The following is a 13897-nucleotide window of genomic DNA, read 5'->3' on the forward strand; positions in this document are numbered from 1 at the left end:
ATGTGTTTTCAAGTGTATTTCTATGCTAAGTCGTAGATTGAAAGGGAAATGGAGTCTTCGACAAAGACAAGGCTTCCACTCCACTCTAATCGGTATCATTTACCCTTCGCCATCACTCCACATCACTACTCTTCAAATTGGTACAATCTTCACTCATATTTACTTGTACTAATGGGAGAGAAAGTAAAGAGGGCTCTTAAAAGACTCCTTTTTGGCGATTAATGCCAAAGGGGGAGAAATATTAAGCCCAAAGCAAAAGGACCGCACCACCACCAATGTCAAAAATTTCAAGAATTTTTTTAAATTGATATTTAAATGAATTTGATCTTAAGAGGAGAATTTTATTAAGGGGGAGTTTTGTTTAGTCAAAGGAAAAGCATTTGAACACAGGGGGAGAAAATTTCAAATCTTAAAAATGCTTCTCACAATCTTATTCATATACCTTTGACTATTTGCAAAAAGACTCTGAAAAGGTTTTCCAAAAGAATTTGCAAAAACAAAACAAGTGGTGCAAGCGTGGTCCAAAATGTTAAATAAAAGAAAACCAACCATGCATATCTAGTAGAAGTAAAATATTGGTTTAATTTCAAGCAACCTATGCACTTACCTTATGCAAACTAGTTCAAATTTTGCACTTATAGATTTGCTTTGGTTTGTGTTGGCATCAATCACCAAAAAGGGGGAGATTGAAAGGGAAATAGGGTTTAACCTTTTCCTGTAAATAATTTTGGTGGTTGAATGCCCAACACAAATAATTAGGCCTAACTGGTTTGCTCTAGATTATATATTCTACAGGTGCTAAAGGTTCAACACAAACCAATAAAAAGATCAAGTTAGGGTTCAAAAGAAAGGAGCAAAAAGAAACCGAAGAGAACCCTGGTCTAGCGCACCGGACTGTCCGATGCACCACCGGACAGTTTCCGGTGCCCAGGGTCGTACGACTTCAAACTTGCCACCTTCGGGTTTCAAAAGAGCCGCTCCGCTATAATTCACCGCGCTGTCCGGTGCACCACCGGACTATCCGGTGCACCAGCAGAGGAACGGCTAGGCAGCGCAACGGTCGACTCCAACGGTCGTCTGCAACGTGAACAGTGAAGAACAGTGCGCACAAAATTTAGAGCAGCCGCCAGAGGCGCACCGGACAGTGCACAGTACCTGTCTGGTGCGACACCGGACTGTCCAGTGCCACCAGAAGACAAAGCTCCAACGGTCGAAACCGTCAGAACCCTAACGGTTGGGTGACGTGGCTAGCGCACCGTACACTGTGCGGTGGCGCACCGGACTGTCCGGTGCGCCCATCGACAGTAGTCTGCCCCAACAGTTGAATTGGTGGTTGGGGGATATAAATACCCCCAGCCACCTCCACTCCAACCATCCAAGCATTCAGTACTCCTCATTCAATACAAGAGCAAAATACAACACTCCAAGACACAAATCAAAGCCTTTGATCCAATCAAAGTCCACAATTCAACTCTAGTATTTTAGGACTTGTGAGAAGATCGTCTTGTGTTCTTTGTTGCTCTTGTTGCTTGGTTGGCTTTCTTCTTTCTCTCATTCTTACTCTCAAAGTCTTGTAAGCAAAGCAAGAGACACCAATTGTGTGGTGGTCCTTGCGGGGTCTAAGTGACCCGGAAAATCAAGGAAGAAAGCTCACTCGGTCTAAGTGACCGTTTGAGAGAGGGAAAGGGTTGAAAGAGACCCGGTCTTTGTGACCACCTCAACGGGGACTAGGTTCTTTGGAACCGAACCTCGGTAAAACAAATCGCCGTGTCATCCGCTTTATTTTCTTGTTTGATTTGTTTTCCTCTCTCTCCCGGACTTAACTTTTATTCTAACGCTAACCCCGGCTTGAAGTGTGCTTAAAGTTTGTAAATTTCAGTTTCCGCCTATCCACCCCCCTCTAGGCGACTTTCAAAAACCTCCATTGATAGTGGTTTGTTTCATTTTCACATGTTTCACTATCTTCTATTGGCCATTGAGTTGCAACATTTTAATAGTATGTTAGCCTATGAAATAGTGAAGTGAAATATTGTATTGAGAGTCATTGTTTCATTCATAATTTCATAGCACTTTTGACGATGTGGCAGCGTTGAAAAGAGTGATACAAAAGGCCCCTTTGGTAGGGATCCTTTAAGGGCTCTTTCAACGACTTCTTGAAAAAATCTACCAACAAACGGGAGGCTCTTTGATGGGCTCTTTCTAGAAAAGAGGGAGTAGCTTCTCCAAAAAAAAACTAGCAGGAGCCGGGAGCTAGAAAAAGGAGCTTCTATTGGCTCGTCTCCTATGTTTTTCTCTTTGTCGATGCTACATCTTAGAAGAAGTTGCAGAAGGAGCTATATTTCCACTAAACAGGGTACTCTTTTTAGAGTTCTTCATAAAAATAAGGAGAAATTTGTTTTCTTAGAGAAGCGAGAGCCAGGGTTGAAGCTGGCAGAAGAAGAGCCCTACTAAACGGGCCCTTAATTCTCATTGAGATTGAGAATAGGCTAATGGTGGACGGCTGGGCACCTCCTCGGTTATTTATTTATGGTATATAATCGCAAACTTACATTTTTGCATTCATTGATTTCTTCAAATCTACCTTGGCCAACGTTTGTGTATTTGTATCTCTATTACTGTACCCTATATAATCCACCAGTTAGGGCATGTACAACCCTAAGCCTTTGGAATGGTTTCTAAATACAAGAGACAGCTAAAGACTACATGATACAACCCTGACATTCGATTTTATTTTTCACTTAGCCCTCTAAAGACCCTTTAAAAACGCCTCATTTAATTGGGTTGTATATGCCTTTAAAACATTATGAAGTACACATCATAAATTACCCCATCACTAAAATCACTTCATTTACCTCATCTCTCTTAATCAATCACAACCAATACTTAGTATTCTTTGGATCATCTCTCATCCTTCATTTGCCTCTAGCCACCCAGCCCTGCCAATTCCCTAGCCCCCTTGATCACCCTCACACGCCTCGCCTAGACGATCAACACCGCCATCGCCCCCAGCCCCGTGCTCGCCTCGCATGGACGAACACCGGTGCCCTGTCGCTACCCCGCACCCCCATACGATCTCCCTCAATGATGGCAATGATGGTGGTTGCACGGGAACTCCGTGGCCCAAGACGAGTCTACGCCAGATCCACAATGTGTGTGCCAAGGCGGTGACGCACGGGAGCTCCATGACCCACATGGAGTCGACGTGAGCCACGTGGACGCGACGGTGGCGCTAGGTGGCCAAGCGGGAGTAGATGGGCTAGGTGGCATACTAGGCTACATGTGATGTACCAGATGGCGCGACCCTCCTGCTACTCTCCCCCGATCGTCCGACTTCGAGCGTGATAGATAGCCGGAGGTTGTGGATCTGTGATGGAGCGGTCCAGCATCGGGGAACATGGTTGGACGTGGAGGCAGTGGAGAGGGCGCCATCATCATGAAGCGATCTCTGATCGTGATGATGAAGAGGATATGATCGCTTGTGATGGTGTGGGGGCGAGAAAAAACGATGCTGAAATCCTCAATACAAGAAATTGTTTCTTCGGCGTCGAGAATAACGCGAGGACGACAGCACAACAAGCATCTCCCCTAGTGGGCGGTGGGGGTGCGCTAGCTCTCCACTGAGATGCGCGAGGACTGCGACATGACGACCACCTCCCCCAACGGTCATTTTATTAGTATTAGAAAGCAATTGAAGTTCTACGAGTAGAAAATGGGTTGGGGAAGCGATTTTGCCATTGCTGATTAAGGTCAAAGCTATAAAATTGGAAAAATTATGGATCGATTGATCGGGTATTTATAAACTTTAACTAACCAACTAACTATTATAGTAACTATGGAAAATTCTCTATTGAGTAGTTTATGTGATTATGATAATCTGACCTCAAGATTATATAATCTAGTTTAATAATCTGACTGTTTGTTCCTATCTAGTATGATGTTTGGTTCTCTATAGATTTTAAGAAGTGCACAAAATATAATACACATCACATTATCAAGTTTTGTTGGTATTGCGAGACTGACACAAAATCCAATCCAAAATTCAAAAATTGTTTGGCTAATAATGAGACGACACTGCAAAGGTGCACGGCACCAACCTCTTGGGATTCCTACGCAACAACTCTACCTTGTTTTATCACAAATGACATCCCATACTTCCTAATTATCACATGTGAACCCATTGCAATGTAACGTTGCTTTTCAACGAAGGCACCGTCATCTCATCCAAAGTGAGGGAATTTTGGCATATGGTTGAATCATGGTAAACCAAGACCGGCACAGCTTGTTACTGGTAGGATGATATGCTTCTCACTTTTGAGTTTCGACTTCCCTCATAAAGAACATTCATTCCTGTTGATGAATAATTTCGCAACGTGTAAATATAGCCGAAAGACACTCAAAGTTGATGCTTTCTGATCAAGCAAACCTTTGATATTCGAACTGTAATATTTTTATGACAATATTGGCTTGAGAGCTTAGATATGTAACTCCGTCATGTTCATTCTTGTTCTTGTTACATATCGAAGGAAAAGAAATGGCAAGAAAATCATAGAGCAAATGCAAAATGCATTAAAACTCTCCTTTTTTTTCCGTAAAAGAGAGAGAAGTCCCAAAGAACAGGTTGATTGGCGATGAGCAGTGGGATGGATACGGTGGGGGTCGGGATGGAAGCTGGCGTCGTGGGTGACCGTGCAATACATCCAAAATAGGAGGAGTGACGTGGGAAAGCTCCCCGCGTCCTCCTCTTCCTTTCCTCCTCTCGTCGTCCAGGGAAGGATGCAGGATGCTCTCCGTCCCTCCCCCACCACCTGAGGAGGAAAGCAAGAAATTTTTAACCAACCAAACGCACCACCGCGTGCCTCCGTGATTCCCAGCCCAATTAACCCGGAACAGAAGAGAAGAGCTCGCCACGCCACCGGTGGGATCGCCGGACACCTACGCGGGCCTGGCCTTGGGATCCCCGGAACGCGGGGCGTGGGAAACCGAGGAGGAGCATGTCGCGGGTGGCGTCGCTGTCGCCGTCCTTGTCGGGCGACGAGGTGGAGGTGGAGGAGGAAGAGGAGGACGAGGGCGTCGACGGCTACCGCAAGGGCGGCTACCACGCCGTCCGCCCCGGGGACCAGTTCGCCGCCGGCCGCTACGTCGCCCAGCGGAAGCTCGGCTGGGGCAACTTCTCCACCGTCTGGCTCGCCTTCGACGTCCAGTCACAGGTAGGCGCGCCCTCGCTCTGGCCTCTTCCGCATGAGATCACGGCATCTCCCCGCTTCCCGCGCGGCGATCCCTCCGCTCCGCTTCGTAATGCGATTGCCCGCCTAGATCTTGCGCTTTGTCGATTAGCGGGGCACCGATAGATCGCTTGATCGGATCGCAAGTACCGCTGGCGCCTCGTGCGGTTGGCTGGCGCGCGCCTGGCCTGCCCTGACCTAGGACCCCACTCGAGGTCGAGGGGAATGGGTGTGGGATTGGGATTGGGATTGCGACGGGGCTGTCGGATACTCCCTCGGATTTTATAGGCTTCGTTTCACTAGAGTATGGATTCGGTTTGTCGTTTCTTTCCTCATTTGGGAGTTCGGTTCATCCGTTTGCCGCTCCCATGGGAAAGCCTTTACTCTTCCGTCACCTAGCAACCAGATGGGTTCAGGTCTTACGCGCTCGAGGGAAACTATGCCAAATCGAAGTTTTCATTTATTTTCTAAGAGTACAATTGCAAAAATAAATTCATTTGCCAGTACCGGAGGCAAACTCTTTTAATGCCCCTCTTTTCTCATATTAATGTGGCTTATTACGTTTAGCTACAACCATGATTATAATTATTGCTCTGGATGAATAGAGTTGTGAAATTGATAAAAAACAACAACTGAACATTGTTTTTACAAATGGTACTCCTTTCTGCAGAGATACGTGGCCCTGAAGATCCAAAAGAGTGCGCCTGAGTTTGCGCAAGCTGCTCTTCATGAAATCGAGTTCCTGTCAGAGATCACCAAGAAGGACCCATTGAACTGCAAATGCATTATTCAGCTGATAGATCACTTCAAGCACACGGGGCCTAACGGACAGCATATCTGCCTCGTCTTTGAGTTACTGGGAGATAGCTTGCTTAAGCTGGTACAGTACAACCGGTACAAAGGCATCGGGCTTGATAGGGTGAGGCAAATATGCAAGTCGATCTTGGTAGGTCTTGACTACTTGCACAATGAGCTTGGCATCATCCACTCAGATTTGAAGCTCGAGAACCTTCTCCTTCTCTCGACCATTGATCCCTCCAAGGACCCCATTCGCTCTGGCCTCAAACCTTGCCTTGAGAGGCCTGAGGGAAACCCTAACGGTGAAGCTGGGATTAATGCGATTGAGAATAAGCTAAAGATGAGAGCAAGGAGGGTGCTTGCAAAGCTTGCTGAGAAAAGAAAATCAGCTGTGGAATCTTCACGCTCAGAAAGGAGCTTGGGTGGAATTGATCTTACATGCAAGATTGTAGACTTTGGGAATGCTTGCTGGGCCGACAAACAATTTACAGATTTTATTCAGACAAGGCAGTACCGGGCACCAGAGGTCATTCTAGGTGCAGGATACTCGTTTTCTGTTGACATGTGGTCATTTGCGTGTATCGCTTTTGAGCTCGCAACCGGAGAAATGCTATTTACACCCAAGGAAGGCCATGGATACAGTGAAGATGAGGTATATATCGCATTCCTCATGAGCCTAGCTATTTTGTTCATCTTTGAGTTGGCTTCAATTATGCAGTGCATGCCCACAATCCCATTATAGACTGATCCGATTTAATGAAGTGAAAAAGTAAGCACTGACATGGACACACATTGTATGTTATCCGTAAGATGAAGTATGTCTAAACTCAGAAAACAACCATAGTCAACATGAATATGCTTAGCACTAGAATTTGGAGCTGTACAAAAAAACAAAAAAACCCTCCATTACTCCTGTAATTCTGTTTACCTTGAAGAGCTACAGCAAATAATATTTGCACCCAAAAAAAATATCATGGGAATGGTTTTCATTTCAGCCTTCAAGATTAAAAACTGCTATTGTTCTCAACTTTGAATATTACAATAGTCTGAAATGCCAGTTCCAATACAGACATTGAAATTTCGGTTAATTTGGCATCTTGGCATTATCATGAAAGCTAAGCCTTGCAAACTCTAGTTGATTATTATCTTTTAGTCCTTTAGTTACTTGATTGAGGACCGAAGGTTGTCTGCAGGATCACTTGGCTTTAATGATGGAACTACTTGGCAAGGTGCCGAAGAAGGTAAGCCCAGCATCCTTTTGGCAACTCAATTCTTTGTTTCTGAAATATTAAGCTAACCTGTATAATTTTCCATATAAACTCAGATTGCAACCACGGGAACACGATCAAAGGAATATTTTGACCGCCATGGAGATCTGAAGCGGATAAGAAGGCTGAAATTATCATCCATTGAACGTGTCCTTGTTGACAAATACAAAATTTCTGAATCTGATGCCCGGGAATTTGCCAATTTTCTTTGCCCATTACTTGACTTTGCACCAGAGAAGAGGCCAACAGCTTTAGGTTGCCTAAAGCATCCATGGCTTCATTATAACGAGGATAAAACTTGTCAGTCTCTTAACAATAATGATGCCAAGAACATTGACCTGGCCCAAAGCCCAGGGAGCATCACCAGCGGATATTGTACAAATATTGATTTGACGAGCAAAAAAGGCGGACCCACTGGAACTTGTGATAAGACTGCTGATGCAAAATATAACACCAGAAGCATTACCAGCAATGCTACCATGAACACTGATGTACAGCCCAATATTGGAAGCATTGCTAACGGACTTGCCAAAAATGTTGATGTAAATCCGAACATTGGATCCATCACTAATAGAGATGCCAAGAGTTCTGATATGAAGCCCCACATTGGAAGCATCACCATCAGTAACGCCAAAAGCTCTAATGTAAAGCTGGATACAGGTAACATCACTGATAGAAATGCCAAAACTGTCGATATAAAGCCCAACTCTGACATCTCTAGCAGAGATGACAAGAGCAGTAATGTGGACACCACCACTTCCAGTGTTATCAACAAAGATGCGAAGCGCAGCATTAGAAGTGTCGTTAATTCTTATATCAAGAATTTCGATGCAAAGTGCAACACTGGAAGCACTGCTAACAGTGATGCTAGGGACCCATCAGATACGAAATCCAGCACTAAAATTGTTAGTAGTGCTGATAATGCTAAGTGTGTGGACATAAAACCGATCAGTGGAAGTGATAAGAGCAATGACACCAGTGATAAGAGCAATGACACCGTCGATGCTAATGTGAAATCCAACTCTGGAATTGTTGCAAACAGTGATGCTAGCAACACCGATGTACAGACTAACACTGGAAGTGTCGACAGCAGCGATGATTACAGCATTGACTCAAAACCAAACATTGGCCGGGTTGCTGCAAGCATACAGAGGTTGGAGAGCAGTATGGGGAAATACAGGTGATACAACTCATTGTAGTGCTGGCGAAATACCTATTTTTACTGGCTTGGATATGTTCATTGTGGAGAGGCTCATTCTTTTGCATTAATTTTTTTACTATTGATTTGATTGCTGAGGATAATAACTACTTATCCAGGGCCGACCTTTCTCAAGATTGAGGATCTGGCAGGTACCAGCTGGCGTTATTGTATATCTCTATTCCTGCTGACTGTACAAAGTTTTGTATTTGCCTACAGAACTTACACGGAGGTAAATATTCCCCATACATACCCTGGAACAAATTATGTCAATGCTCACGGATTGACTGCACTGAGAATTACATAACATTCTTTTGGACATTTTAGTGGGTAAACGTGGAATCTCTTTGGGAATATACTTGTACATGCAGTAGTAACAGAAGATTGCTGTTCCTAGTATGGTGGATGCACTGGAAGGGGAAGAATTATACTCTGACCAGTCACACGTCATCTCTCTTGATTATGTTCATATTCTGCCCTCAGTGAAAAAAAAGAGATTTCTTTATGTCATTTAACAAGGATCACCATTTATCTGAGCAAGGGTGACATTTTTGTTTGGTTTATGGTGTGAGGTTTGCTTGTAAAAAGCGGGACATGTGTTGTATAAAACTATTCTTTGTTCATTTTGTAGTGAAACAATCATATAGATGAAATGTTTTTTTTTCACTTTAGGCTGGTTCAGTTAGGAGTGGATCGGAGGGGATTAAGGGCTACTTTGGTGACTAGTGAAATAAAGGGGATCCCTAGGGGAGGAATCCCTTGCTATTCCCTAGGATCCCTTTCATTTCTTTAATCACCAAAGCAGCCTTGAAAAAAATTAAATCCCTTCCTATTCAAAATTGAATAGGAATAGTTTTAATTCTGTTCAACCTCCCTCAATCCATCCCTAATGGGACATATCCCTAATCGAACGTGCCCTTACGTGTTCAAACTATATCGGTGCTCAGTTTCTCGAAATATTTTATCTTATTCGCAGAAGGCAATTGAAAGTCGTCTAGAGGGGGGTGAATAGGGCGAAACTGAAATTTACAAAGTTAATCACAACTACAAGCCGGGTTAGCGTTAGAAGTAATAATGAGTCCGAGAGAGAGGGTGCAAAACAAATCACAGGCGAATAAAGAGTGTGACACACGGATTTGTTTTACCGAGGTTCGGTTCTTACAAACCTACTCCCCGTTGAGGTGGTCACAAAGACCGGGTCTCTTTCAACCCTTTCCCTCTCTCAAACGGTCCCTCGGACCGAGTGAGCTTTTTTTCTCAATCAATTGGAACACAAAGTTCCCACAAGGATCACCACATGATTGGTGTCTCTTGCCTCAATTACAAGTGAGTTTGATCTCAAGAAAGAATGAGAAAGAAAGCAATCCAAGCGCAAGAGCTCAAAAGAACACAACAAATCTCTCTCACTAGTCACTAAAGCTTTGTGTGGAGTTGGGAGAGGTTTTGATCACTTGGTTGTGTCTAGAATTGAATGCTAGAGCTCTTGTAAGTAGTTGGAAGGTGGAAAACTTGGATGACTTGAATGTGGGGTGGTTGGAGGTATTTATAACCCCAACCACCAAACTAGCCGTTTGGTGAAGGCCGCTGTCGACGGGCGCACCGGACAGTCCGGTGCGCCAGCCACGTCACCCGGCCGTTAGGGTTCGACCGTTGGAGCTCTGTCTTGTGGGCCCGCCTGGCTGTCCGGTGGCGCACCGGACAAGTCCTGTAGACTGTCCGGTGTGCCACCCGCGCGTGCTCTGACCTCTGCGCGCGCAGGCGCGCATTTAATGCGTTGCAGTCGACCGTTGCACGCGAAGTAGTCGTTCCTCCGCTGGCTCACCGGACAGTCCGGTGTGCACCGGACATGTCCGATGAATTATAGCGGAGCGGATTCCCGAAGCTGGCGAGTTCAGAGCCGCTCTCCCATGGGGCACCGGACACTGTCCGGTGGTGCACCGTACAGTCCGGTGAATTATAGCGAAGCGCCTCTAAGAATTCCCGAAGGTGAAGTGTTCAGCTCGGAGTCCCCTGGTGCACCGGACACTGTCCGGTGGCACACCGGATAGTCCGGTGCGCCAGACCAGGGCACACTTCGGTTACCCCTTGCTCTTTTTATTGAACCCTTTTCTTGGTCTTTTTATTGGCTTTTTGTGAACCTTTGGCACCTATAGAACTTATAGACTAGAGCAAACTAGTTAGTCCAATTATTTGTGTTGGGCAATTCAACCACCAAAATCAATTAGGAAATAAGTGTAAGCCTAATTCCCTTTCAATCTCCCCCTTTTTAGTGATTGATGCCAACACAAACCAAAGCAAGTATAAAAGCGCATAATTGAACTAGTTTGCATAATGTAAGTGCAAAGGTTACTTAGAATTGAGCCAATATAAATACTTATAAGATACGCATTGATTGTTTCTTTAATTTTAACATTTTGGACCACGCTTGCACCACTTGTTTTGTTTTTGCAAATTCTTTTGTAAATTCTTTTCAAAGTCTTTTTGCAAATAGTCAAAGGTAAATGAGTAAGATTTTGAGAAGCATTTTCAAGTTTTGAAATTTTCTCCCCCTGTTTCAAATGCTTTTCCTTTGACTTAAACAAAACTCCCCCTTAATAAAATCTCCTCTTAGTGTTCAAGAGGGTTTTAAGATACTAAGTTTTGAAATATACTACTTTCTCTCTTTTGAACACAATGAGATACCAATTTGAAAATCATACCAATTGAAAAACTCAACCAATTGAAAAACTCTTTTAAAATTAGTTCGTGGTGCAGTCCTTTTGCTTTGGGCTAATACTTTCTCTCCCTTTAGCATGAATCGACAAAAACGGATACTTTGAGTGAAATATAAGCCCTTACCTAACTACTTTCTCCCCTTTGGCAAATAAAACATGAGTGAAGATTATACCAAAGTTGGAGAGATGCTCGGAACGACGACGAAGGATGAGTTACGGAGTGGAAGCCTTTGTCTTCGCCGAAGACTCCAATTTCCTTTCAATACACCTATGACTTGTTTTGAAATTCACTTGAAAACACATTAGTCATAGCATATGAAAGAGATATGATCGAAGGTATAATCATGAGCTATGTGTGCAAAACATCAAAAGAAATTTCTAGAATCAAGAATATTTAGCTCATGCCTAAGTTTGTTAAAAGTTTGTTCGTTTAGTGGCTTGGTAAAGATATCGGCTAATTGATCTTTAGTGTTAATATATGCAATCTCGATATCTCCCTTTTGTTGGTGATCCCTTAGAAAATGATACCGAATGACTATGTGTTTAGTGCGACTATGCTCAACGGGATTATTCGCCATGCGGATTGCACTCTCATTATCACATAGAAGAGGAACTTTGGTTAATTTGTAACCATAGTCCCTAAGGGTTTGCCTCATCCAAAGTAGTTGCGCGCAACAATGACCTGCGACAATATACTCGGCTTCGGCGGTAGAAAGAGCTACAAAATTTTGCTTCTTTGAAGCCCAAGACACCAAGGATCTTCCCAAGAACTGGCAAGTCCCCGATGTGCTCTTTCTATTAATTTTACACCCCGCCTAATCGGCATCGGAATAACCAATCAAATCAAATGTGGATCCCCTAGGATACCAAAGCCCAAACTTAGGAGTATAAACTAAATATCTCAAGATTCGTTTTACGGCCGTAAGATGAGCTTCCTTAGGGTCGGCTTGGAATCTTGCACACATGCATACGGAAAGCATAATATCTGGTCGAGATGCACATAAATAGAGTAAGGAGCCTATCATCGACCGGTATACCTTTTGATCGACGGATTTACCTTCCGTGTTGAGGTCGAGATGCCCATTGGTTCCCATGGGTGTCTTGATGGGTTTGACATCCTTCATCCCAAACTTGCTTAGAATATCTTGAGTATACTTCGTTTGGCTAAGGAAGGTGCCCTCTTGGAGTTGCTTTACTTGAAATCCTAAGAAATACTTCAACTCCACCATCATCAACATCTCGATTTTTTGTGTCATGATCCTACTAAATTCTTTACATGTAGATTCGTTAGTAGACCCAAATATAATATCATCAACATAAATTTGGCATACAAACAAACCATTGTCAAGAGTTTTAGTAAATAAAGTAGGATCGACCTTTCCGACTTTGAAGCCATTAGCGATAAGAAAATCTCTTAGGCATTCATACCATGCTCTTGGGGCTTGCTTGAGCCCATAAAGCGCCTTAGAGAGTTTATACACATGGTTAGGGTACTCACTATCTTCAAAGCCGGGAGGTTGCTCAACATAGACCTCTTCTTTGATTGGTCCGTTGAGGAAGGCACTTTTCACGTCCATTTGGTAAAGCTTGAAGCCATGGTAAGTAGCATAGGCCAATAATATACGAATTGACTCAAGCCTAGCTACGGGTGCATAGGTTTCACCAAAATCCAAACCTTCGACTTGGGAGTATCCCTTGGCCACAAGTCGAGCTTTGTTCCTTGTCACCACACCATGCTCATCTTGCTTGTTGCGGAAAACCCACTTGGTTCCTACAACATTTTGATTAGGACGTGGAACCAAATGCCATACCTCGTTCCTAGTGAAGCTGTTGAGCTCCTCTTGCATCGCCACCACCCAATCCGAATCTTGTAGTGCTTCCTCTACCCTGTGTGGCTCAATAGAGGAAACAAAAGAGTAATGCTCACAAAAATGTGCAACACGAGATCTAGTGGTTACCCCCTTATGGATGTCGCCGAGGATGGTGTCGATGGGGTGATCTCGTTGGATTGCTTGGTGGACTCTTGGGTGTGGTGGCCTTGGTTCTTCATCCTCCTTGTCTTGATCATTTGCATCTCCCCCTTGATCTTTGCCGTCATCTTGAGGTGGCTCATCTCTTTGATCTTCTTCTTCATCAACTTGAGCCTCATCCTCATTTTGAGTTGGTGGAGATGCTTGCATGGAGGAGGATGGTTGATCTTGTGCATTTGGAGGCTCTTCGGATTCCTTAGGACACACATCCCCAATGGACATGATCCTTAGCGCGATGCATGGGGCCTCTTCATCACCTATCTCATCAAGACCAACTTGCTCTACTTGAGAGCCGTTAGTCTCATCAAACACAACGTCACAAGAAACTTCAACTAGTCCCGAGGACTTGTTAAAGACTCTATATGCCCTTGTGTTTGAGTCATATCCTAGTAAAAATCCTTCTACAGTCTTAGGAGCAAATTTAGATTTTCTACCTCTTTTAACAAGAATAAAGCATTTGCTACCAAAGACTCTAAAATATGAAATGTTGGGCTTTTTACCGGTTAGGAGTTCGTATGATGTCTTCTTGAGGATTCGGTGTAGATACAATCGGTTGATGGCGTAGCAGGCGGTGTTGACCGGCTCGGCCCAAAACCGATCCGAAGTCTTGTACTCATCAAGCATGGTTCTTGCCATGTCCAATAGAGTTCTATTCTTCCTCTCCACT

The 13897-nt window shown here is 44.0% G+C and overlaps 1 protein-coding gene across 3 annotated transcripts; it reads left to right on the forward strand.

The window, feature by feature from the left end:
• Positions 1 to 4485: 4485 nt before the first annotated feature.
• LOC103633110 (serine/threonine-protein kinase SRPK) lies at positions 4486 to 9152 on the forward strand. 3 transcript variants are annotated; one of them, XR_556346.3, is made up of 6 exons: positions 4486 to 5207; positions 5893 to 6672; positions 7214 to 7261; positions 7345 to 8468; positions 8606 to 8718; positions 8814 to 9152. XR_556346.3 is itself a non-coding variant. In XM_008654786.4 (5 exons), the coding sequence occupies exons 1-5, from the start codon at positions 4992 to 4994 to the stop codon at positions 8625 to 8627; spliced, it is 2190 nt and encodes a 729-aa protein (XP_008653008.1). In that variant the 5' UTR covers positions 4486 to 4991; the 3' UTR covers positions 8628 to 9152. The 3 variants fall into 3 exon arrangements, 1 of the variants encoding a protein (XP_008653008.1); XR_556347.3 differs by having other exon boundaries at positions 8858 to 9152; XM_008654786.4 differs by having other exon boundaries at positions 8606 to 9152.
• Positions 9153 to 13897: the final 4745 nt, after the last annotated feature.

This window comes from Zea mays, chromosome 7 (genome assembly GCF_902167145.1).
Source record: "Zea mays cultivar B73 chromosome 7, Zm-B73-REFERENCE-NAM-5.0, whole genome shotgun sequence".
In the NCBI taxonomy this organism is placed as follows: Eukaryota; Viridiplantae; Streptophyta; class Magnoliopsida; order Poales; family Poaceae; genus Zea; species Zea mays.